At 40.7% G+C, this 27,716-nt stretch overlaps 1 protein-coding gene across 1 annotated transcript in view; it reads left to right on the plus strand.

Moving 5' to 3' along the window:
• The window catches only part of LOC140728340 (protein boule-like), a 109,956-nt gene that overhangs the window by 49,123 nt on the left and 33,117 nt on the right, over window positions 1-27,716 (plus strand). The window contains exons 7-9 of the mRNA XM_073046925.1: window positions 1,265-1,345; window positions 22,415-22,462; window positions 23,954-24,082. Coding sequence (XP_072903026.1) covers window positions 1,265-1,345; window positions 22,415-22,462; window positions 23,954-24,082 — 258 coding nt within the window. The remainder of the gene's footprint in view (window positions 1-1,264; window positions 1,346-22,414; window positions 22,463-23,953; window positions 24,083-27,716) is intronic.

Consider the following 27,716-nt stretch of genomic DNA (forward strand, 5'->3'; position numbering starts at 1 on the left):
TCTGCCCTCAAATTCACTTGGTTCACCACCAACATTTTCTTCCCTTTTTTGGTCGCTTCCTCTTTGGAGACAGATTATATCCAATTGACATCTTCCACAAACCTACTGATTCCCATGGAAAGCTTAACTACACTTCTTCCCATCAAGTTGTCTGCAAGACTTTATGCATGACTCATGTTGGAAATTGCATTAGCAATAAAGCATAACCAGTAGTGGGAAGTGCCTGTTTGAATTCTTGAAGTAACATACAACCACTCAAATTTCAGAGTTTTACTTTATATCAACAATGGGAATAACACTGAGAACTCAGACAAACGCTGTTTTACTGCATGAAAATGTCACGTTTTTTGGGTTTTCAAACTATTTTGAGCATTGCCTGAAGAAAAAAGCCACCTAAAAGGCCAGATTGCCAAAATGCACAGATGGTTTCCATTATAAATATGGACATAGGAATCTACATTGAATATAGAATAGAGTCAGATCTCCTCAAACAGATAATGAGGACACTCAGATACATTATTTTGAAGAATTTGTGATAAGAAGCTGAAGCAAGTCTTAATGTCAAATGTTAGTAAAATGAGGAAATGAATTTTGCCATGAGGTCTGCTTCAATTTTTCTCTAACTCCTGATAATGACACTGTTTGATGACCCATGAACAAACCTGCAGAGATGAGTTACACCATATTCTTATTAAACACAAAGAGCCAGGGAAATGTGCCTTTTAGCTGCAATGTCAGCTCAATATGGGATGGGTTTGCTTGTATAGTTCGTTTAGATCCTGTCACTCCTAAAGAACAAGGGATTAATGTAATTAAACATAAATGAGAAAGGCTCTAGGATTAGATAATAGTAATATTTGCTGATGACTGAAATGGCAGAGGTGTTAATTTGCATCATAAAATATTTGATAGATATTAATGTCAATAATTTGGTAATAAACAATGAGAAAACCATGAAAAGATACAAAATGGAAATAATCTTAGACAAATGGGAAATAAGGTGGGAGGAGATCATGGTGATTAGAATTTTTGGAAAGAACTTTATAAGGGAAAATGTTATGCAAAATTTGGGGAATGAGTACATATATTTGAATTGATTAAATAATCTGTTACGATCCCATAATATTCCACAATTTTATAATTTGCTTAGATATGGGGAGGAGAAACTACCTTTTGGAGGGATTCTGATAATATGAAATCTTCCAATTGTGTAATGTTGTTTGTGTCATCTTTTATGAAACTGCTTACTGTTCTACTCCATCAGCCTCGCTCTATTTCTAGTTCACCAGTAATGGTGACTCATCAGGCTCAGCCAATTTACCAACAGCCAACATACCATTATCAGGTAGGAATTTCTAACAAACGGTACATTATCTATATAGTGAGGCACTAAATGAATGTTTTAATGTTTTAAATGATCTACTGCCATCGGACAAGGGGTACAGGAGCCTTTAATCACACACCACCAGGTTCAGGAATATTACCCTTAAAATCAGGCTTCTGAACCATCATGGATAATTCCACTCACCTCAATTCTGAACTGGTTCCACAATGTACAAGTGCACTTTCAAGGACTCTACAACTCATGATCTCAGTATTATTTATTTACTTATTTTTATTTGCACTATTTGCCTTATATTGCACATTGGTTGATTTGTCAGTTTTTGTTTAAGTATAGTTTTCATGAATTTTATTGTATTTATTATTGTAAATCCTTCAGGGTAGTATATAGTGACATATGTACTTTGATAAGTTTACTTTGACATTTTTTTGAGATTAGATTGCACAAATTTATGCTATTTTAGGAGCTTTGGAAGAAATATCTATCAAATGCAGTGGTATAATGTCAAATTTCTGTTAACAGATTTTCACTCATTTTAATTGATTAAGAGCAATACGTATCACAATCTCCTAAAATATTATGATTATATGTTTCATTTCTGTAACACCTGTTGTTTAGGGATCCCCAGTGTTCTATCTAGTATCAGTGCAATTATGTTATCCATTATTTTGGGAACGGTAGCATTTCCACATGTTGGATATATGTGTAACACTGATTGGATGCCAGTGCTGCCAAATTTGATTGCAGCAATTCAATTAATAACTTTAACTCACACAAGGAACAACTGGGAGAAACCATTCCAATCCCTATCTCTGGTATTTGAAAGGACCATACACAGATGACAGCACCCTTTTAGGCTTATTCACCTTTCTGAATATGAACACCATTGATTGCATTTGTTGCTCATCCCTATTGTCAACATTTTGAACAGATGTAATCCTGCTGATGGGTAAGGAATTTTAAGATATAGACCCAATGAAAATGAAAGGCGAGCAATGTATTTTTCTAAGTCAGGGTGCTATATGACTTAGAAGCATGCAGGTAGTTGCATCTTGTAGGTGCTTGGTGGGTAGAGATCATTTAAGGCAAATAACTGCATTTCATCTTATGAGGTTTATGATGAATATTTACAAACATTCCTTAAAACTGTTAAAACTTGCATAATTCAAACTAAAATAAATTGTAGCAGCATTTCTCCCATCATTATAAATGACAATTGCACCCACACCAGATTTGCCATATTCTTACAATGTTGAATGAAGCTATTCATCTCATCCAATTATTCTCCCTGTAATCTATTCTCTCGAAGGCCCATCAACTCTCCAGTTGCCTACAATTGGGTAATTTGCTGTAATAACTTTTATTCAGTAAGAATAAAATTGAACATGTGCTTGGGGTCTAGTTTGACCTCCTCAAGAAAACTCATGCATCCATATGGATAGCACCAGAGGTCAAAGTTAAAACCAAGTCACTAGAGCTGTGAAACCATGTTAATATTTAATGTGCCCTTAACTTGTTGCAAGCTTATTTGGCAGGTTTTCCAGCCTTGCAATTTGAAAAATTTTTGTATATTCAAAATTGAAGATTTTGCAATGCCATATTGAAGCGAAGTTTTTAAGTGGCACGAAGAGTATTCAAGAAATTGTGCAATCTTTTATGTTGATGTATTTCCAGTAGGTTGTACAGAATATTCCCTCTCCAACACAGAATAAAAATGTTATCGTCGGCTACATTTAAAAAGATAACTGCAGATGTGTCTCAAATTATTCAACAGTTTTGGCAACAACCAGATTGTAACAGAGGGCAAAACTTCCAATTTAATTTCCAGATCCCACCCTATTTAGACTGTATCCAGTAATAGCCAAAACTGCTGATGAAAATAATGTAGAACTTCAAGAAAGAAATGTATAGTTTGGATAATCTAACATTCTTTGCATTTTTGACTTACAGTCTCCAGTTAGAAGATGCTGTATTATTATTTTCTTCAGTTGAATAAACTGAATCTAGCCTTGGAGTAGCTACTTATGTTAGCAGTATCTATTTTGTGTTTAGAAGAATGGTTTTCCATTTTATCCTTACTTTAAAAAAATGCTGCCAATGAGTTGATCGTTCTATGATCGCGGGTTTACCCTTCCAGAGAAATAGCAAGGATGTTTTTAGATAAGGAAGTACAATACAGGCAGTCCCCGGGTTATGAACGAGTTCTGTTCCTGAGTCCGTCTTTAAGTCGGAACAGGTACATCCGGTATTATTTAGCGTCAGTTAGTCAAACACTTGTATATACAGTCTGCCCTCCTTATCCGCAGGAGATTATTTCCAGGACCCCCCCCCCCCCCCCCCCGTGGATACCAAAAAACACGGATGCTCAAGTCCCTTATTTAACCTGTCTCAATGCAGTGGTCTTTAGGACCCAGCGGAACCCCGGACTTTATTTAACCTGTTTCAGTGCGGTGGACCTTAGGACCTGGTGCAGCTCTGAATCCGCAGTGTTTCTGTTCACGAAAGTAATCACGATCATGATTGAAAATAAAGTGGAAGTAATAAAGCGATCAGAAAGAGGTGAAACGCCTTTGGTCATTGGAAATGCGTTAGGCTACAGTCGGTCAATGATCGGAACAATTTTAATGGAGCATATGAAAGGCCCTGCCCCGATGAAAGTTGCAATTTATACTAAGCAACGCAGTTGTTTAATTATTGAAATACGTATGTTGCTTAAGTGTTTTATATGCACGGAAAGGTAAAATATATACTAAGAAAAACGTTTTACTAACTGACGCTAAATAATACCGGATGTACCTATTCCGACTTAAAGATGGACTCAGGAACAGAACTCATTCATAACCTGGGGACTGCCTGTCCTTTTAAATCATCTCTAGATTACTTATAATACCTAATACAATGTAAATGCTATGTAAATAGTTGCTATACTGTATTGTTCAGGGAATAATGACAAGAAAAAATAGTCTGTACATGCTCAAACAACAAGTGCTGAAGAGAGAACTTCCGGGTTTTCTGAATCCGCGCATGTGGAATCCGTGGATAAAGAGGGTCGACTGTAGTATATATTTTTACCTTTCTATGCAGATAAGACACTTAAGAAGCATATGTATTTCAATAATTAAACCACTTCATTGCTTAGTAATAATTGTAGCTTACGTCAGGGCAGGGGCTTTCACATGCTCCAGTATTCTCACTTTATCCTTTACCTGTATCCTTTAAAATTGTTCCGATCCTTGACCAACTGTAGCCTAACGCTTTTCCAATGACTGATGGTGTTTCACTTCTTTCCGATTGCTTTATTATTTCCACTTCATTTTCAATCGTGATCGTTTTCCATCAACAGAACAGAAAACTGCTGATTCAGGAGCAGCTACGGGTCCTCTGCTGCCCCGGGTCCTAAAGTCCACCCACACTGAGACAGGTTAAATGGGACAAGTGGGGGAGGTGCTGACTGGAAAAGGGGAGGTGTCAGGGTGAATCTTGTTTAGAAGTATTTAAGCCAAATACAAAGTTACACACTCAACATAGTGTCAACGGCAATGACTTAAAATGGTGGATGGCGTCGTGATCCGACTTAAAATGGCGGACAGCGTTCTCCTCCCTCCGTTCGTAAGTACAAGTTGTTTGTAAGTCGGACGTTCGTAACTCAGACTGCCTGTACACTAAAAGTTGTTGGAATAAGCACATCTACTGAGATCTATCTTAGAATGCTCAGAGAAGTCAAAGTAGCTTTGATTACAATTTATAAACATCCTTTGATTTGGATATGATGCTTTAGGATTGGAATGCCAATGAAGTGTTTCTGTTTTCTTATACAAGGATAAACTATCCTGAGCTGTAAAATTGGTAATGTGTAAGTTTCAGAGGGCATAATTGAAGGCAGGCAAAAAAATGTGTTCAAGGTTAAATTTCAAATTTAAGAATTTTGTAAAGAAGCATGAAAGTGAAATTGTCCATAAATTAGTCCCAAACTGAACACAGTTTTGGTGATTCACCACATCAGCTTTAGGGCTTTCCCGTAAATTTCTCCTTGGGTCCAAACAAGATGCATATTAAAGATATGCCATTGCACTGTGAAAATAGGAGTGGTCTTTTGTCTTCTGAATCCTGCCACATGTCCCTATAAATTGATAAAACCTTCCTATTCAAGATGGATTCAGAATTGCCTGCATTCATTTCAGAAAGCCAGATGAAAGACAGCCAGTTTGATACTGGTCATAATAGCTGTGTACATAAGAACATAAGAGATAGGAGCAGGAGTAGGCCAATCAGCCCCTCAAGCCTGCTCCACCAATCAACAAGATCATGGCTGATCAAATCTTAACTCTAGTTTTCACCGAAAACTAGAGTAGATACAGCATTCATGTTTCTTTCCTACTTTTCAATGGAACAGCGACTTCCACCTGAACACATTTTTAAGTAGTCCTGTCAAGATTGTAATCATATTTCACAAGACCATTGCAATCTGATTTCCCACATAAAACTACTTTATGTCAGTTTCACCATATACTACTGAACTAATTTGAGATCTACTGGCACTTATAAAAACAGACTTGGTACTTGACTGGTCATCCCACGTCTTCACCTTGGGCTCTCTGATCATGTCACCATGATGTTAATTCCGGCGTGCCAACCACTGCTGAAAGTGGAGAAGCCAGATGAGAGGACTTTTACTCTATGTCCGAATAATATCTCTATGCTCCAGGACTAACTGGCAGATTTTCAATGAGGGCACCACAAAGAGAGAAGATGCAGACCTTGAGGAATATGCCTCATCTGTCACTGGCTACTTTTCTTGTAAGTGTCTAGACAAAGTTGGTACCTCAAGAACAGTCATCGCACGGCCCAATCAGAAACCCTAGCTCAACGTAGAGGTGTGCTCCCTACTAAAAGCCCAGGATGCTGCCTTCAAGTTTGGAGATTGAACAGCTCTCAGAGCAGCCAGCAGCAATCTCATCTTAGGTGTCAAGAGAGCAAAGACTGCCTGTGCACAAACAATTCAAGAACACCTGTCCGATAATGATCCTTGGCGTGTCTTACTGACTACACAAAGGAAAATAACGTTAACTGTACCAATGGCACCTCTCTTTGATGCTCTATAAACAAATCTCTATGCACACTTCCAAGGCAGCAAGCAACATCACACTGGCCACAAAAGCTTTCCACTTCCACGTAAGCAGCTACTATTGGTAACAGCAGCAGATGTGAGAAGGACTCTGCAGAGGTTAAATCCGTTTCCCCCCGCCCCCCACCTCCCTTTAAGGTGGCCTGGCCAGACAACATCCCAGGCCAAATACTCAAAAGTGCACACCAGCTCTCTGGTGTCTTCACAGATATCTTAAAGACTTCTCTCATCCTCTCATGCTGTCCCCACATGGTTCAAATCACTCACCATCATCCCTCTTCCGAAGAATATATTTCAGAACTAAATTACTGTCCATTGGCATTGACACCAGTCATTGTGAAGTGCTTTGAATGGCTTGTAACAGCACATATCAAAAACTCCTGCCACACTGGACATTCACCAATATCCTACCAACAGAACTGCTGTACGACACATGACATAAAATCTGTCATGAACCTGGTCCTAACACACCTAGACAACAAGAAGACTTCTATCAAGAATGTTGTTTCTGGATTTCAGTTCGGCATTCAACACTATTGTCCCACAGTCCTTGGCGAACAAGTTCCTACTCCTTGGTCTAAATACACCACTGTGCAGCTGGGTATTGGACTTCCTAACCATCTTGTTCTTCCTAGTCAGAATGAACAATTGGTCCTCCCTCCACATCATTCTCCACATGGGTGCTCTCCAGGGTTGTGTGTGTTGAGTACACGGCCAAACACACAAGTAATCAATCATATTATCAAGTTTGCTAATGACACATCACTGTTGGGGCTCATCACCAACTATGATGAGACTGCCTACAAAGAGGAAGTGGAAGAGCTCCAACACCTGGTTGCAGGCAAATAACCTCTTCCTTGATATCATCAAGACAAAGGAGATGGTTGTTAATCTTCAGGTGGAAACTGAACAGTTTCAAACAACTGGGAATCCACAAACACTCATGCTGCCAGAACATATCCTACATATTCAGGAAAGCTCATGAACAGCTCTCCTCTGAGGAGGCTGACAGGAGCTGAACAATATACATTTATACTCATATCCTTAGAGAGGATAGAGAGCATATTAACTTGCTACATCACTTCATGGTATGAAAACTGCACTGCAGCAGACAGGACAACTCTATAACGGGTAGTCCAAATTGCCTAATACATCACCAGCACTAGTGTTCCTGCCATCTAGAGCATATATACAGAAGAGGGCCAGTAACATCATGAAGGATCCCACACTGCTCATGGACTGTTTCTTCACTCCTATCAGGGAAGAGGTTTTGTAGCATGCAGTCCTGGACCACCAAACTCAAAAACGTTACTTTCTCCAAGCAGTATGGTTGATTAACATCTCCACCCACTAACCCAACTCTCCATACCTACCATTGCCGCTATTCACTCCTACACTCCTACACACTTCTGTGTCCAGCAACATTTTATGGGCATACAATCAATGTACAGTATATAATTTTTTTGTTAATGTGTTCTTTTTCTTGTGTTTTTGTGCTGCACTGGATCTGGAGTTAGAATTATTTTGTTCTTTGTGTACTGGAAATTACATAAAATAATCTGGAATCTTAGTGTGCCCGCCCACAGGGCCTAACCATACATTTCAGGTTCAGCTGCTGATTCATGAATAAATGTTGCAGCTTTGGAATAAGAAAGAAAGAGTACTGCCAAAGGATATAATTTGGAGAATGTGTAGCTTGGGTGGTTCATGGTTGGGTTCAGTTGTTCTCCAATCTTCGCAATTCATTTGCAAGTGTTTCGTCGTCATACAAGGACACATCATTATATGGTGACGAAACATTTGCAAATGAATTGCCAACCAACCCAACCAGTATTGTCAAGGTCTGAGTGATCTGGATAGGGTAGTGGAAAACACACCAGTCCAACTAAATAATCCAATGACTGAAAATTAAATCATTTGGCACCTATTTTTTGAACACAGTGCAGTTAAATTTTGACTTAACTAGAAAAGATTGCACTGAAGATTGTTTCTGTTTAAATCATGTGCAACACAGAAGTGGATTGGATACTACTTTTTCTTCTGTTAGCACATCTCTGATTTTTTGATGTCATGCACACACCAAATGATAGCATTTTTTTTAACCATCACCAATATTAATTAGAGCAGAAAGCTACAATTTAGGGTCATTGTGTAAAAGTGCTGACTACTGCTGTAAGTGGATCTGAGTTTGGAACTCAATACAGGCTGCTCAGATATCTCCCAACTCCAGTGTGGTACAACTTATAGAGTGCTTTTTTTTCAGCATTTAGCAATTGAGCTACTCATTGTTGGGCGAGTTGAGCAGATTCATGATGCACATCTGCAAAGTGCACACCTCTTTGGAGCTGGACCAGCAACAAATCCAGATATCAGAAGTCTAAGAAGATGGGATTTCATTCAGGTCCACTGACCGTATAGAAAAGGGTAGCAGTGGATTGCGACAGTTTATTTGGAGCTCTGATCAACAACCAATTGGCATTTGGGATTATTAGCAAGAGCAAAATAAAGAAAGGAAGGGGCAAACACAGTGGCCATAGTCAGAGTGGACAGATTTAAAGTGGTGAGGCTTCAGCTCTTCGAGGCTTCAGTCACAGAAGGCAAAAAAGAAAAGCTCTAGGTAGATTTCTCTTCCTTCCCTCTTCACATCTGCCCAGATAGGACAATAGAGATGCCAGGCAGGATAGTTGAATGCTCCTTTTGCAGAATTTAGGATGACTGCAACTGTAAAAAGTGCAGCCATCTGCAGCTTATCACAATCTGCGTAAAGGAGATGGAGCTGGAACTGAATTGACTCCGGATCATTTGGGTGGCTGAATGGGTGACAGATAAGACATACAGAGAGGTAGTTACACCCAAGGTGCAGGACACAGGAAAGTGGGTGACAGTCAGGAAGGGGAAAGGGTTAAGGTGCCAGTGTAGAGTACCCCTGTGGCCATCCCTTTCAACAGGTATATTACTTAGGATACTGTTTGGGAAGGGTGGAGAGGGGGGTATAGGATGACCTGACAGGAAAGCCTTTAGCAGTTGGATCTCTCGCACTGAGTCTGCCTCTGGCTCAAAAGGGAAGTGGGGTAGAAGAGGTGCACTATGGTGATAGGAGATTCATTAAAGGACCAGACAGGAGGTTCAGTGTGCGATAATGAGGTTCCCGAATGGTATTTTGCGTTCTGGGTCTGGGACATCTCCAATTAAGTTCTCAGCCTTCTTAAATGGGAAGGTGAACAACCAGAGGTTATAGTCAGGACCTCCAGGGTTGTGATCTCAGGATTGCTTCCCATGCCATGCGATAGGCCAGAACTAGGAGGATTATACAGTTTAACACATAGCTAATGAGTTGGTGCAGGAGGAAGGGCATAAGATTTTTGGATCATTGGGCTTTCTTCCTGGGAAGGTGGGACCTGGACAAAATGGACGGTTTGCACCTGAACTGGAGGGAGACTGATATCCTGGCAAGAAGATTTGTTAATCTTGCATGGTGAGATTTAAGTTGGAATTGCAGAGGGATGGAACCAGAGTGCCAGAACAGTTAGTTAGTGGAGAGCAAAGAAAATCTGCAGATGCTGGAAGAACTCCACAGGCCAGGCCAGGCAGTATCTATGGAAAAAATACAGTTGACATTTCTGACGAAGACCCTTTGGCAGGAGTATAAGTTAGTGGAGAGGTTGTGGGGACATATTGTTAGGACCTCAGACAAAGTTAGGAATCAAAAGGTTCGGCATGGTGTGACTAGTGTCACGAGCTGCATATATTTAGATGCACTAAGTATCGTAGAAAAGGTGGATGGGTTCAGGGTATGGATCAACACCGGGAATTGTGACGTAGTCGTTAGTGAGACTTGATTGCAGGAGGAGCAGGACTAGGAGCTCAATATTGTGTGGGATTCCATTGTTTAAGATGTGACAGCAGGAGGGATTAAAGGAGGAGGAGTAGCATTGCTAGTTAAGGAAAATGGCACAGCAGTGCTCTATCAGGATAGACTGGAGAACTCGACTCGTGAGGTTTTAGCGGGGGAACTGAGAAATAAGAAAGTTATCACCACGCTAATGAGGCTATATTATAGACCACCCAACAGTCCTAAAGATTTAGAGGAACAAATTTGTAATGATATCACAGGCTAGTACAAGAAACATAGGTTGTTATAGAAGATGATTTTTTTATATTCAACATACTGTAAAAGGTCCTAATGGGATAGAGTTTGTCAAATGTATTCAGTTTAGTTCTCTTCACTAGTGCATAGATGTCGCAGTGAGAGAGTGTGCAATACTGTATCTGCTGTTGGGGGGTGAGACACAGTAGGCGTCAGAAGTTTGGGGTCACTTTGCATCCAGTGACCACAGTGCTATTAGTTTCAAAGTAAATACACAAAAAGATAAGACCAGTTGAGATTCTAAATTGGAGAAAGGTGAATTTTGATGGTATCAGAAATGATTTGACAAGTGTGGAGTGGGAGGCCTTCAAAAGTGAAATTTAGAGAGTACAAAGCTTGTATGTGCCTGTCAGAATAAAAGGTAAAGATAACAAGTGTAGGAACCTTGGCTTTAAAGAGACATTGAAACCCTGGTTAAGATTTTTTTTTAAAGGTGCATAGCGGATATAATCAATCAGGAACAACTGTGGTCTGTGTAAGAAATGTAAGAGAACACTTAAATCAGGAAGCTATAAGGCTTGGAAGTTGCTCTGGCAGACAAGGTGAAGGAGAATCCTAGGGGATTGTACATAGATGTTAAGAGCAAAAAGATTTCTAGGGATAAAATTGGTCCTCTGAAAGACTAGAATGGTAATCAGTGTGGAGCCAAAACAGATTGGGGGTGGATGGGATATTAAATAAAAGGGAATTAAATCTTTGCATCCATATTTACTCAGGAGAAGAACACAGAGCTTACGGAAGTGAGGCAAAGTGGCATCAACTTCATGGACCCTGTACAGATTACAGAGAAAGAGGTGTTTGATATGCTGAGGCAAATCAGGGTGGACAAATCCCCAGGGCCTGACTAAGTGTTCCCTTGGACCCTACGAAAGGCAAGTGCAGAAATTGCTGGGGCCCTAACAGAGATAATTAAATTATCATTAGAGACAGGAGAGGTAGTGGAAGATTGGAGGATAGCCAATCTTTTAAACAGTTGTTCCGCTGTTTAAAAAAGGCTCTAAGCATAAGCCAGGAAATGAGAGTGTTTTCAGGGACTGGATATATATGTTATTTGGATAGACATGACTTTCTAAAGATAGTCAATATGGATTCATGAATGGTAGGTCATGTCTAACCAATCCTATATAGTTTTTCGAGGAAGTTACCAGGAAAGTGGACGAAAGCAAGGCGGTGATGTTGTCTACATGGACTACAGTAAGGCATTTGACAAGGTACAGCAAGGAAGGTTAGTCAAGAAGGTTCAGTCGCTCGGCATTCAAGAGGAATTAGTAAATTGGATTAGACATTGGCTTCGTGGGTGAAGCCATAGAGTGGAGGTAGATGATGGCCTCTCTAACTAGAGGCCTGTGACTAATGGTGTGCCACAGGGATTGGTGCTGGGTCCTTTGTCATCTATATCAATGATATGGATGGTAATGCGATTAATGGGAACTGCAAATTTGTGGATGACACCAAGATTGAAGGTGTAGTGGAGAGCGAGGAAAGCTGTCATGGCTTACAGACATACCTGCATCTGCTTGGAAAATGACAGATGGAATTTAATGCAGACAATTGTGAGGTGTTGCTCTTAAGTAGAACCAACCAGGATAGGTCTTGCACAGTGAATGGTAGAGCACTAATGAGTGTTTTAGAACAAAGGGATCTGGGAATACAGGTCCATAATTCATTGAAAGTGGTGTCACAGGTAGATAGAGTTGTAAAGAAAGTGTTTGGTACATTGGCCTTCATTAATCAAAGTACAGAGTACAGGAGATGGATGTTATGTTGAAGTTGTATAAGACGTTGGTGAGGCCTAATTTGGAGTATTGTGACTAAAATTGCACATCTACCTGCAGGAAAGATTAATAGAGTACAGAGGAAATTTAGAAGGCTTTTGCTGGGTCTAGAGGGCCTGAATAATAAAGGGAAGATTGAATAGGTTAGGACTGTTCTTCAGAATGTATAAGATTGAGAGGAGATTTGAAAGAGGTATATAAATTATGAGGGATATAGATAGGGCAAATGCAAGCAGGCATTGAAGTTAGATAGGACAACCAGAGGTCATGAGTTAAGGGTGAAAGGTGAGAAGTTTAAGGGGAATATGAGGGTAAACTTCTTCACTCGAAACCCATGACAAAAAGAGCTGCCTGCATAACTGGTGCATGTGAACTTGATTTCAGTGTTTTACAAGAAGTTTTGATAGATACGTGGATAGTGGGGTATGGAAGTCTATGGTCTCAGTGCAGGTCAATGCAAGTAGGTAGTTTAAATGGTTTCAGCATGGAACTAGATGGGCTGAAGAGCCTGTTTTTGTGCTGTACTTCTCTCTAACCTGGACAATCATCTAGAGACATCACATTTTATATAGACCTTTGCTTAGGTGTGTTTTTGCATGCTCAGGTTTTACATTTCTGAAATGTACTACAGGCAGTCCCCGAGTTATGAACATCCAATTTACAAACAACTCGTACTTACGAACGGAGGGAGGAGAATGCTGCCTGAAATTTTAAGTTGGAGCACGACGCCATCTGCCATTTTAAGTCGGATCACAACACAGTTCACCATTTTAAGTCGTTGCCGTTAACACTGTGTTGAGTGTGTAACTTTGTATTTGGCTTAAATATTTCTTAGCAAGGTTCACCCTGCCCTCCCCCTTTTCCAGTCAGCACCACACCCACTTGCCCCATTTAATCTGTCTCAGTGCGGGTGGACTTCAGGACCCAGGGAAAAGAGGACCCGCTGCCTGCGGCTGCTACTGAATCTGGAGTTTTCTTTTCCGTTGACGGAAAACAATCGCAATTGAAAATAAAGTGGAAATAATAAAGCGTTCAGAAAGAGGTGAAATGCCGTCAGTCACTGGAAAAGTGTTAGGCTACAGTTGGTCAACGATCATAACAATTTTAAAGTATACAGGTAAAGGATAAAGTGAGAATAATGGAGCATGTGAAAGGCCCTGCCCCGATGAAAGCTACAATTATTACTAAGCAATGCAGTGGTTTAATTATTGAAATGCATACATTTCTTAAGTGTTTTATATGCATGGAAAGGTAAAATACATACTATATACTAAGACAGCGTTTGACTAACTGACGCTAAATGATACCAGATGTACCCGTTCTGACTTGCGTACAAATCTTACTTAAAGACGGACTCAGGAACAGAACTCATTCGTAACCTGGGGACTGCCTGTATTCTGTAAACTGACCTTTGACTGCATTCTGGTTTCTAGATTATTTGCCCTGAGAAAGTAATTTTATGTTATTTCTCAGTTTCATTTTATGATCTTTCCAAGTAGCAACACAGAGGTCTGTCACGTCTCCCAGTTTGTTGTCTCCACTTGTATGAAAAAGGACAGTTTTCAAAGAATCACTATCATGGATTCTAATGGTTTCAGAGTGGAACCATTGCCGCCAGTATTTGTTACCCCTGCTGACTTCAAGCAGCCGTTGATTGGCTTCATGTGTTCATAAGGATTTTGCCCAAAATAATTTTTTTCCCAATGCAAAATATATGATCTCTATAGCAGAATCCTTAACATAATACAGTGGGAGGCACCGGAGAATGCATTAAATCCCTTTGTGTATTACTGCACTGAATATCATACACGAATGAATCCCTGCTCCAAATATTTGTAAGTGACTTGCTGCATTAAAACATCACTTTTACTGTTAAGTGATACCTCACTCAAAGAGCTGAAACCACAAGCTTAGCTATTTTAGTGAGGCTTCCCATTCTGGAAAGTGGTGCATGAATTACTTTGATATATCTTGGGAGATTGGGATATCTCGGTTAGCACTGCTTATTGTGTAGAAACTCTAATGGTAACCTTTTGGTTTCCACCTCATTTACCAAGACTTACTCCTGATATGTATCTTGCAGATAAAGATGTGTATGTGCATTTGAGTATTGATGGGAATTGACTGTCATTCCCCTGTAGTTTCCATCTACATGTCTGCCATGTGTAGTGACTTTTGAGTGCCATGCAACAAAATTTTGCGGGATATTGCACATCAGCACTCATTTCTAATAACCATCAAAATACCTATTCAAATTGAATTTGCAAGTTATTTTTCAGAGGAGGCACAATTTGGTCCAGCATTACTCATGCCACCTTTGTACCAAGAAAGGGTACAATTGCATTTCTTAGCACCTGCCTCTGCATTTCAGAACATTGTATTCCATTGTCAAATCCATAAATAGCATATCAAAATGACATGGTGTAAACCTGTTGCAATTTGCAGCAGAGCCATCATTTTAGGGCAAAGACCTTTTAATTAAAACTGGAAAAGCAAAAACAAATGTGTATAAGTTGCAGAGAGCACAAGCATGAAAGAAGGGAAAAAATACTCCAATCATTTAAATCCATCTGTTGCCACAAACTTTGAAAAGATATTTCATTATCATATGCCAGCTTAAAAGTTTCATTGCATAGCACTTACAGGGGAGGGAATGGGCAGTTGGTGATTGTGAGATATAAAATTGGTGGTGTGGAAAATCAGAATCAGGCTTATTATCACTGACAAATATCATGAAGTTTGTTGTTTTGCAGCAGCAGTGTAGTGCAATACATATACTGTAAATTAGTGGTCACCAACCCGTCGATCTCGATCAACTGGTCAATCTTTGAGACTTTCCAAGTAGATCCCAAAAAAAAAAGAAAAATAAATTCAGAAACACTGTTGAGAGATTGTTTCCGGGTTGCAGGGTTTTCGTTCTGTTCTTTCTGCCCAGTGCGCATGCGCATAGGTCCCCTGCACTATGCAGTGTACTTCAGTGGTCCCCAACCACCAGGCCACGAGGAAACAATATGAGTCAGTTGCACCTTTCCTCATTCCCTGTTACAGCCACTGTTGAACTTGAACCCATGCGAGGTCATCAGTCGCCTAAACGCAGTGATACCCGCGCGTGGCCGGCGAGACCCGCCGATGCTACTGGCCCAGAGTGTGGACAGATGGGCGCCGCCTCTGAACCTGTTTAGCACACCGAATGTGGGGAATCCGGTGCTAAAATATTCGCAGATGACCTAATTCAGGCTCAAGGTTTCGTAAGATTCAGAGCAGCTACCTCGCTGCGATCTGCTGAAACAAACTTTTGTCGGTCGATAAATCCCACAAGGGGGGTGGGCGCGGACCTCTCGCTCTCCTCGCTCGGTTGGTCGCTCTGTCCGGACTGCAACCGCCGTGGCCCTGGCACTGGGACCTCCAGCCCCTACCTTGTCCTCTCACCCCACTCATGTCCAGCCGCACCTGGCCAGGCCGTCTGGCGGCGGGCGGGCAGAGGATGGAGTTCGGGCCTGGAGGCTGTCTAATGTGGCAATGAAGCCCTCAAAACTGCTTCGGCACCTTGAGTCCAAGCACCCTGCACTTAAAGATGAACTCGTTGAGCTTTATCTGTGGAAAAAATGTAAGCAGGGCAGGTCAGCAGCTAAGTGCCAAGAGCCGCAAAGTTTGTGTTTAACACACACACATCCTCCATTCCCCCCGTCGGCCAGTCCGCAAGAATGTTGTCAATATTAAACCGGTCCATGGTGCAAAAAAGGGTGGGTACCCCTGGTGCTTATGCATTATTTCTACTTCCGGGTTGGGGGGTTTTACTTATGGTCTTTTCTGCCCCAGTTCACATGCATGTGACTAATCAATTTGGAGTCGATCTCGCCTTTCACTAAGGCCGAGGTAGTGGATCTTGAGCTTAAAAAGGTTGGTGACCACTACTGTAAATTATAATAAGAAATATAGTGTATAAAAAATAAGTAGTGTAAAAGGAGAGCAAAATAGGTAGTGTTCATGGGTTCATTGTCTGTTCAGAAATCTACTGCTGGAGGGGAAGTAGCCATTCCTAAAACATTGAATGGGTGTCGTCAGGCTCCTGTACCACCTCTGATTATCATAATGCATGTCTAGCATGCAGTTCCACATGTTACATACTGTCCACATACTTCAAATGTCTCCATTCTTTGCTGTGCAATATAACTTTTCAGTTTCATTCACCTAAATATCATATAGCTATTTGTGCTGGTAAAAATAAATTATGAATGATGAGCCTGACAATCTAGGCGACAATTTGTGTACCTGTGTATATCATCATATGACCGTATAACAATTACAGCACAGAAACAGGCCATCTCGGCCCTTCTAGTCCATGCCAAACGGTTACTCTCATCTAGTCCCACTGACCCTCACTCAGCCCATAACCCTCCATTCCTTTCCTGTCCATATACCTATCCAATTTTACTTTAAATGACAATATCGAACCTGCCTCTACCACTTTTACTGGAAGCTCATTCCACACAGTTACCACTCTCTGAGTAAAGAAACTCCCCCATGTGTTACCCCTAACTCTCAACTCATGTCCTCTTGTTTGAATCTCCCTTACTCTCAATGGAAAAAGCCTATCAACGTCAACTCTATCTATCCCCCTCCTAATTTTAAATACCTCGATAGATACCTCGGCCTTCTACACTCCAAAGAATAAAGATCTAACTTGTTCAACCTTTCTCTGTAACTTAGGTGCTGAATCCCAGGTAACATTCTAGTAAATCTCTTCTGTACTCTGTTTTGTTGACATCTTTCCTTTAATTTGGTGACCAGAACTGTACACAATACTCCAAATTCGGCCTTACCAATGCCTTGTACAATTTTAACATTACATTCCAACTCCTATACTTAATGCTCTGATTTATAAAGGCCAGCATACCAAAAGCTTTCTTCACCACCCTATCCACATGAGATTTCACCTTCAGGGAACTATGCACCATTATTCCTAGATCACTCTGTTCTACTGCATTCTTCAATGCCCTTATAATGCACTTGGAAAGTAAAACCTCTGTATGTGATTCAAGTACATATGTATGTTCAGTGAAGAGCACATTGAATTTATGCTGGGTACATTTTGTTGCTTATCACTAATATTAACTTCACTGTAGTGAAAAGGGCACGACAGCATTTCTTTCATCTCAGACGGTTGAAGAAGTTTGGTGTGGGCCCCCCAAATCCCAAGAACTTTTTAATAGGGGCACAGTTGAGAGCATCCTGACCGTCTGCATCACTGCCTGGTATGGGAACTGTACCTCCCTTAATCACAAGACTCTGCTGAGAGTGATGCGGAGAGCCCAGTGTATCTGGAGTTGTGAACTTCCCCATGATTCAGGACATTTACAAGGACAGGTGTGTAAAAAGGGCCCATAGAATCATTGGGGACCTGGGTCATCCCAACCACAATCTATTCCAGCTACTACCATCCAGGAAATGGTATCGCAGTATAAAAGCCAGAACCAACAAGGTCCAGGACAGCTTCTTCCACCAGGCCATCAGACTGATGAGCTCACGCTGATCTGAGTGTACTCTATATTACATTGACTGTTCTATTTATTATAAATTACTATGATTCCACATTTAGACGGAGACGTAACAAAGATTTTTACTCGTATATGTGAAGGAAGTAAGAAATAAAGTCAATTCAATTCAGTTTGTTCAAGATGATTAACACCTTCAAGTTCTTTGTAGTTTCTAACTGGTTGAAGTAGTGGAATCGGTCCATTTTGACTCCCAGCGGTTTTTGGCATCTCCAAGCCTGAATACTTGAAGCCACAGTTTTGAATTGGCTTATTGCTTGTTTCTCGCCAACTTTGTGAAAAAAAAATCACTGCTTGTTGAACACAAATGCATGCAGCTGATGCTATTTTTAAAAAACTGTTCACTCTTTAAGCATGGTGTAGTACCTTGTTGGCCATACAAGTACACATTACTGACGTTAGTCGTAAACTGTTCAGCAGCAGTCTCCTGTCCCTATTAAGTGGCATAGTGCCCCAAATAAATGAAAAGAATCTCAGCTATTTTCTTGATTGGTTTTTGGTTCTTGGTTCTTAAGAATTGTCCCAAATAAATGGCTGCACTGATTAACTAATTGGCCCAATTAACCAGAATCCATTATATTTAAAATGATGAGAGACATAGATAGGGTGGATGGTAACAATCTGTACCAAAGTTGGGGAGACTAGACTAGAGGGTGCAAATTTAGGTTGAGAGGGGAAAGAATTGAAAGGGACCTGAGGGGTACCTTTTTCACATCACAGGTGGTTAGCATATGGAATGAGCTACCAGAAGAAGTGGTTGAGGCAGGTACAATAGCATAATTTAAGAAGCACTTAGATAAGGGGGCAGGGATTAGAGGACTAATGGCAGGAAATTGGGACTAACTGGGCACCTTTCTCAGAATGGAGTCAGTGGGCTGAAGGCCTGTATCCATGCTATGAATCTTATCTAGTAGGGTGACTCAATGATATTTTATCTCAGGTAATGGAAGATTGATCTGTTGATGGAAATATTGTTCCAGCTCAGAACGTATCGCAGGAATTCCTCATAAGTGTTCTAGGTCAAACCACCTTCAGCAATGTTAGTGACCTATAGTTTCAAAGAGGAAATTATTGTCAATATTCCATTCCAAGTAGTTCCTCGTTAAAGCAGATAACTTTATGTGCAAGATGATTTCAGTGTGATTAGTGTGACAAGTTTGATTAGTAAGTGACTAGTAAGATTTGATCTAAATGACAAACTTGAACAGGATAGTCTAAGGCCTTTTTCATTTAGTGGCTCAATCATCAACATTTTTGTGGGTTACCATTGACTGGAAGATTCACTGAAATAATTTGATAAATATTCTGCTATTGGAGCATTTCAGAGACTTAGTATGCAGTAGCAACTAACTCAGCTGCTACCTTAAAGATTCAAAGTACATTTATTATCAAATTATAGAAACATAAGAAAACCTACAGCACAATACAGGCTCTTTGGCCCACAATGCTGTGCCAAAAATGTACCTACTTTTAGAAATTACCTTGGGTTATTCATGACACTCTATTTTTCTAGGCTCCATGTACCTATCCAGGAGATTCTTAAAAGACCCTATCATATCTTCCTCCATCACCGTTGCTGGCAGCCCATTCCAAGCACTCACCACTGTCTGCATAAAAAAAAACACCCCTGACATCTCCTCTGTACCTACTTCAAAGCACCTTAAAACTGTGCCCTCTCGTGTTAGCCATTTCAGCCCTGGGAAAGAGCCTATGACTATCCACATGATCAGTGCCTCTCATCATCTTATACACCTCAATCAGATCACCTCTCATACTCTGCCGCTCCAAGGAGAAAAGGCCGAGTTCACTGGAGCTATTCTCATAAGGCATGCTCCCCAATCCAGGCAACATCCTTTTAAATCTTCTCTGCACCCTTTCTATAGTTTCCACATCCTTCCTGTAGAGAGGTAACCAGAACTGAGCTCAGTACTCCCAAGTGGGGTCTGACCAGGGTCCATATAATTCTAACATTACCTCTCGGCCCTTAAACTCAATGCCACGGTTGATGAAGACCCTGTATGCCTTCTTAACCAGAATCAACCTGCGCAGCAGCTTTTTGAGTGTCCTATGGACTCGACCCCAAGATCCCTCTGATCCTCCACACTGCCAAGAATCTTACCATCAATACTATATTCTGCCATCATATTTGACATACCAAAATGAACCACCGCACACTTATCTGGGTTGAACTCCATCTGCTACTTCTCAGCCCAGTTTTGCATCCTATCAATGACCCACTGTGACCTGTGACAGCCCTCCACACTATCCACATCACCCCCAACCTTTGTGTCATCAGCATTTTTACAAACCCATTACAAAAATCATGTTTGCAGAATACAACTCAGATTCATCCTGTGGGCAGTCAAGAACAAACTCCTTTGAACCCGTTCAAGATAACATCAAATACCCAACATGCGATAAGAAAAGCAAAATGTGCATACAGCAAAAAACAAACAACACATAGAATATTAAACAAAACCAGTAGTATTAATTTCAGTTCAGTTTAGCACCGAGTTGCTAGCCAATGCAGGCTGCAGGGCCACCCCTTGTCAAAGTGCCACTGTTCACATTCATTGCCTTGACCAAACTGCCTAAAACCAACAAAAAAAAGAGTAACCAGAGTCCAAGAACACATGCAACATGAGCTTCAAAGTCCACAGCCCTGTCAACCAACCCCAGCAACCTAGATCCCTCCACCGCCATCCCCAAGACAGCAGCCAACGAGAGGGAGAGAAAGACCAATCAAACACTGGCAGACAGCAGTGTATACCCCCTTGATGCCCCAACCAGCGAGAAGCAATGAGGTCGATCATGGGCTTGTGTCCCATCTCCAGGCCACACTCCACTCCAAACCTCATTGAACTGCCCCAGAGATAGCAAAGCACTGGATCACTCAATTGGCCCCCAAGCACCGCACATCATCAAAAACACCATCCCTACTGTGAAGCATGGTAGTGGCTGCATCATGCTGTGGGGATGTTTCACTGCAGCAGGCCTTGAAAGGCTTGTAAAGGTAGAGGATAAAATGAATGCAGGGAAATCCCAGAGGAAAACCTGATGCTGTTGCAAAAGAACTGCGACTTGGGAGATTTGTTTTCAGGCAATGACCACGAGCATAAAGCCAATGCTTCACAGAAATTGCTCAGGAACAACAAAGTTAATGTCCTGGAGTGGCCAAATCAGAATCCAGACCTCAATACAATTGAGAATTTGCGGGTGGACTTGAATAGGGCTGTTAACTCACAATCCCCATGCAATTTGACAGAGCTTGAGCAGTTTTGTAAAAAAGAATAGGGAAAAATTGTAATGTCCAGATGTGCAAAGCGGATAGAGACCCTCTCCACAGAAACTCAAGTTTGTAATTATTGCCAGGGTGTATCTACTAAATACTGACTTGAAGGGGTGAATGAATACTTAGGCAATCAATTATTCTGTGTTTTATATTTGTAATTAATTTAGATCACTTCGTAGCGATCTGTTTTCACTTTGACACAAGATCTTTTTCTGTTGATCGTCTCGAAAAAGCCAAATTAAATCCACTGATTGAATGTTGTAAAACATAAAAACTTCCAAGTGGGTGAATACTTTTTATAGGCACTGTATATATTCCCTACAACCTTTTGTCAGTTATTTCTGGACAATATTTGGAATATTTCTGTGGTTTTGTTGTGCAGATAATGCAAAAATCTAGTTCTTCGTTTGTCATCTATCCATTCCACAGTAACATGGTACACAATCTCCCACCTCCAATCATTGAAATATCCATTCATTCAATGATATGGTGTTTAATATTTTGTTGCAAAGATCATAACCCAAGGCGCACCCCCACAAACCCAGAGCCACTACGCTACACTATTTGCCAGAGCGCCACATCCTCATCACAAAAAACTCCACAACCTTATCTTTCCCAACCCCACATATACATCCATCAGCCCTACCCTCAAACCTAATCCTAAGGTCCAAGGGGGCACAGAGCCCCATTAACCCTAGGTGCACCTCGATTAACCCTGGCCACACCCCTACAAACCCAGTGACTTGTGTAAGGAGGAGCAAAATCCAATAAAGTTGAGTGTTGGACCTAGTTAATGAAGGCATGGGACAGATCAAAGTGGCAGTGTTGCATGACACTGAATCTCAAGTGACAAGATCAAGAAGCACAAGCGGGATGATTCACTCACTGCCTGCATGCTCTCAACCGATTTGACCAGTTTAATTAAATGGTTGTAGTTGTGAGATTTTGCAAACCTGCTTCCACCCCCACCCCCCCACCCCCAATTAGAGAATGTCAGTTTGTACAGGGGAAACCTAAAAATGTCTGGTGAATCTTCCCACTGAAAATCTATTTGTATGACTTTTATTAACAGCATTTGGTTAACCCATGATGTTACTTTAACATCAATAAAAGGCATCAAACTTTTCAAGGCATTATTGTTGATCTAATATTTGATTATTTGCTGTTTTGTTTTGCAGGCACCAGCTCATTGTCTAACAGGACAATGGCAGTGGGGATTACCCCAGGTAAAATAAATACTTTTATTGACTAGTAGCTAACCAACTAATGGTGATGTTCAAAATTTGATGCTATTCTACTGTTGAGTGAAATGCTTGGTAATACATCTTTCGCATTGGCCAGGCAGCTGTTGTAGAACCAGAAAGTGAACCGAAACTGACTAAAGTTAATTGAACTGAAATATTAACTGTTTTCAACATCTGTATTTTCCTTTAATATGCAGTTTTTGCTGTGCTTTAAGTGCTGAAATTTAACTCTTTTATTGAAGTTCATCGTGTTTTTGAAAAACTTTCACAATTTTTTAATATTTTAAATGAGTAACACGCGAGTATAAAGTCGACATTTTAGCCAAGATCCTTCATTAGGAAGGGTCTTAATGAAGTCTCAGCCCGAAATATCAACTGTTTATTCCTTTCTGTAGATGCTGTATGACCTGCTGAGTTCCTCTAGTATTTAGTGTATGCTATTCTGGATTTCCAGCTTCCACAGAAGCTCATATTTTTGGGTATAGACAGATAACTTTGCAGAATTGCAATTACAATGGTAGCATAATCCAACTAGCAGAACTGCTTTGAATATTCAAAGTACAATTTATTTTCAAAGTTTGTATTAATTTTACAACCTTCAGATTCGTCTCCTTACAGGCAGCCACAAAACAAAGAAACCCCAAAAGACCACATTAAAGACCGTCAAAAAATAATACAAACAATAAAAGTAAGCAAATAACATTCAACCTGAAGTTTTATGAAATACACAAAGCCAGGCATCACTGCAGCTGGAGTAGGCCACAGCCTCAGTTCATCGCAGAGCCGAATAAATGTCACAGGACCACAGATACAAAGCCAGGCATCACTACAGCTGGAGCAGGCCACAGCCTCAGTTTAGTGCAAAGCTGAGTAAACATTGCGAGGCAGTGAGCAAAAGATTGGTTTAAAATCTTGGGAGTGCAAGCTCCAAGACACCAAAACATTTTTTTTTTCTTAGAAGGCTTCCTGAATATACAACCAGCCAGAATATTAAGTGATCAAGCAGACCTCTCCTGAACTCTGCATTTTAAATTTCAATCTTGTCTAAGAAGGATTCCCCAAAGTGAGGCTTGTCGGTTTCATTTTGTAATGATATTAAAAAGATCAACTAGTTTTTTTGTTACTTGAGATAAAAAGAAACTGGTATTCACTTTCTTGGCTTGAGTGGCTATTGAAAGTGAAGCGTCCCTCAAGATCAGTGGCCTAAATTTCTGTTCAGAAATGCCTATGTGTCATTTAGGTATCATACAGGAACATCAAGAAGGAGATTTACTGAGTTTTGATAAACAAGGGATTGGTGAGTTTTGTATGCTGATGATGCATTAGGAACCTGAATTTTTTTTCTACATTGCCTTGTATATACAGCAATGTTTTCTAAATGTATTCAAATGAATTGGTATTTTAATCTGGAGAAAAACTGATGGCAGTTATGTCAAACACTGTTAATTATAATGCTTTTTTGTATTGCATTAGTCACCAGCTTCCACTACCTCAGTGTTATATTTACAACCATCTGAGGTAATATATCAGCCAGTAGAAATGTCTCAGGATGGAGGATGTGCTCCACCTCCACTTCCGGTGATGGAAGCCTCAATACCAGAGGTAAAAATACTGAATTAGTTAAACAAATTGAAAACATGTATTTCTCTTTCATGCCAGTTAATAAATTTAGAACAAAATTATTTTTTAAAATTTCTGTTCCTGTCATTCCATTTGCATTGATTATGAATGTAAATGTGTATTCTCTTTGTTTGCTTCCCGATCTTTCTCTTTCATGACTAACATTGGTTTCTCATATATTCATCTTTTATTGCAGGACTTTATCAAAAGCTGTAACTTGTAAAAATCATTCGTACCCAAGAATAGAAAAATGGGCGAGAATGTTCCCACATCATTGCAATCACTGTTCACATTGCATTCATTCCACTTGGTTTCTTTGGTGCTGTCCTAATGGGTGTAACTGTGTTGATATCATTAGAAGAGCAAAATGTAGCAGTAGTGGAATAATGACACTGGAAGAGTGTTTCTAGCATTCCATGTTGCTCTTAGCTCCACACCTGACTTCGAACGTTCACTGAGTTGTTTCTAGACCCTTGGGCTAACAGTACCCCTTCTACCCAAGCACACCACTGGATCTCAGAGTTTTTCGCCTGTACTGTTTTGTGGGAAAAATGCTTAATGTAATCCAGGATAATTATAGCATGACGATAAGGTTTTGGTATCAATAAACTGAAACACAACTTCAAACTTGACTTGCAGTCATTCCCATCCTAATGTTCAGAAGCATAGTTTATTTGTAGGGCTTATCTCTTCAATCCATGGAGATGGCCCAGGAAACAAAAAGCAAAGCATCATCTTCCACTGGTGACAGCTGTTTCTTTTTGTGCAAGTGTCTTATTTGTAAGCCATCTGCATGATGGGTCAGAAAAATCTCAGTAAAAATAAAGATTAGGGAAACACACTTCATTTTACACTACACCTATCAATCACTAATCTGTCTTGGTTTCAGTAATCTGGTCCCAGATTAAAACTCTAACCCCTGATCTCTTCCTTTCGGTTCTTGGACTAAAGTCCTACTCTGTCAAGCTTCACTTTTATAATGGCTAAGGAACTGCCTCAGTAGAGTGATTCAAGGTTTCCTTTACCCTCGCAACTTTGTGACTACTGAGTTAAAGTTAGCAGCTGGAGATGTTACAATATCCAGAGTTATGTACTTGGAATTGACGTGGCCATTGAGAAGAACATTAAAGATACCTTTTTTGTTTGCTTTCTCTCACTCTTTGTGTCTTCACTTTAAGATGCACTGAACTGTTCCTGGTGCCTCTTCAACAAGACGGGAGTTAGATAGTCCATGCCAGGGGTGTGTGAAAAGAGCTTTTTAATATAACCATATAACAATTACAGCACGGAAACAGACCATCTCGACCCTTCTAGTCCGTGCCAAACGCTTACTCTCACCTGGTCCCACTGACCCGCATTCAGCCCATAATCCTCTATTCCTTTCCTGTCCATATACCTATCCAATTTTACTTTAAATGACAATACCGAACCTGCCTCTACCACTTCTACTGGAAGCTCGTTCCACACACCTACCATTCTCTGAGTAAAGAAATTCCCCCTTGTGTTACCCTTAAACTTCTGCCCCCTAACTCTCAACTCATGTCCTCTTGTTTGAATCTCCCCTACTCTCGATGGAAAACGCCTATCCATGTCAACTCTAACTATCCCCCTCATAACTTTAAATACCTCTATCAAGTCCCCCCTCAACCTTCTACGCTCCAAAGAATAAAGATCTAACTTGTTCAACCTTTCCCTGTAACTTAGGTGCTGAAACCCAGGTAACATTCTAGTAAATCTTCTTTGTATTCTCTCTATTTTGTTGACATCTTTTCTATAATTCGGTGACCAGAACTGTACACAATACTCCAAATTTGGCCTTAACAATGCCTTGTACAATTTTAACATTACATCCCAACTCCTATACTCAATGCTCTGACTTATAAAGGCCAACATACCAAAAGTTTTCTTCACCACTCTATCCACAACAGATTCCACCTTCAGGGAACTATGCACTATTATTCCTAGATCACTCTGTTCTACTGCATTCTTCAATGCCCTACCATTTACCATGTATGTCCTATTTGGACTATTCCTACCAAAATGTAGCACCTCACACTTATCAGCATTAAACTCCATCTGCCATCGTTCAGCCCACTCTTCTAACTGGCCTAAATCTCTCTGCAAGCTTTGAAAACCTACTTCCTTATCCACAACGCCACCTACCTTAGTATCATCTGCATACTTACTAATCCAATTTACCACCCCATCATCCAGATCATTAATGTATATGACAAACAACATCGGACCCAGTACAGATCCCTGAGGCACACCACTAGTCACCAGCCTCCAACCTGACAAACTACTCTCGGGCATCTCCCATTCAGCCACTGTTTGAATCCATTTTACTACTTCAATATTAATACCTAACGATTGAACCTTCCTAACTAATCAGGGCAATGATGGAGATTTTGAAGGCTGAGTTTCCTGGCAGCTTTTCTGATTTGAGGAGCAATCAATCAGCAAGCAGCAGTGCGTAAAAAGAGCTACTTTGTAGTCAGGTCCACATTCAAGATTTAAAAAGCTGAGCTTTGAGCCAGTTTTCTCTGAGTTGGACAATCCACACCAAGGGTGCATGAAAAGACCTACTTTGTAATCAACGTGACGATTAAGATTTTGAAGGCAGAGTTTCGCAGCAGCTTTTCTGATTTGGGGAGCGACTATTCAGCAAGAGGGATTCATTAGAAAGGACCAATAAGAATAATTCAAGTACAAGTGGAATGGCCATTCATTTTGGGTATCAGTGTTTAGAGTGGTTTTGGCTCATTAAGCGAGATCAGGCTTGGATGAGGTACGTTGTCTTGTAAATTACTCTCTCTGTCCTTGTTTGTTCATTCATTAGTGAGAATGGCTCCAGGGCAGTGTTTTGTACTCTGGGATGTGGGAAGTCTGAAAGACCTCCAGTCTTCCAGATAAACACATCTGCACCAGGTGCACCAAGCTGCAGCCTGACGATGTTTGACTCTTATGGGAGAATGAGGAGGTGATAGACAGGAGCTACAGGCAGGTAGTCACCACTAGGTTGCAGGAGACAGGTAAGTGGGTGACTCGGGAGAAAGAGGGGTATTGCACAGCTAGTGTAGTGTACACCAGTGGCGATTCTCCTCAATAATAAAGTATATAACTTCAGATACTCTTGAGGGGGACCACCTGCCAGTGGAGAGCCACAGTGACAGTCTCTGGTACTGAGTCTGGTGTTAACGGCTCAGAAGAGCAGAGCGGTGAAGAGGACTGCAGTGTTATAAGAATCCTTAGTCAAAAGAACAGAGACGAGGTTCTGTGAGCATAATGGAGACAGAAGGATGGTATGTTGCCGCCCTGTGTTGGAATTGGGGATGACTCGGATCGTGTCCACAGCATTCTCAAGGGCAAGAGTGAGTAGCCAGAAGTCTTGATACATATTGGCACCAATGTCGTAGGTAGACAAGGTGAGTTCCTGATGCAAAATTTTAGGGTGTTAAGTAGAAACAAGAAACAGGACCTCCAGGGTGGTAATCTAGATTGTTGCCTGTGCCAGTAAGGTAAGAATAGGATGATTTGGCAGGTGAATGTGCGGCTGATGAACTGGTGCGGGGGGGGCAGGGGTTCTGATTTATTGATCATTGGGATATCCTCTGGG

This window comes from Hemitrygon akajei, chromosome 5, assembly GCF_048418815.1.
Source record: "Hemitrygon akajei chromosome 5, sHemAka1.3, whole genome shotgun sequence".
NCBI classification, from domain to species: domain Eukaryota; kingdom Metazoa; phylum Chordata; class Chondrichthyes; order Myliobatiformes; family Dasyatidae; genus Hemitrygon; species Hemitrygon akajei.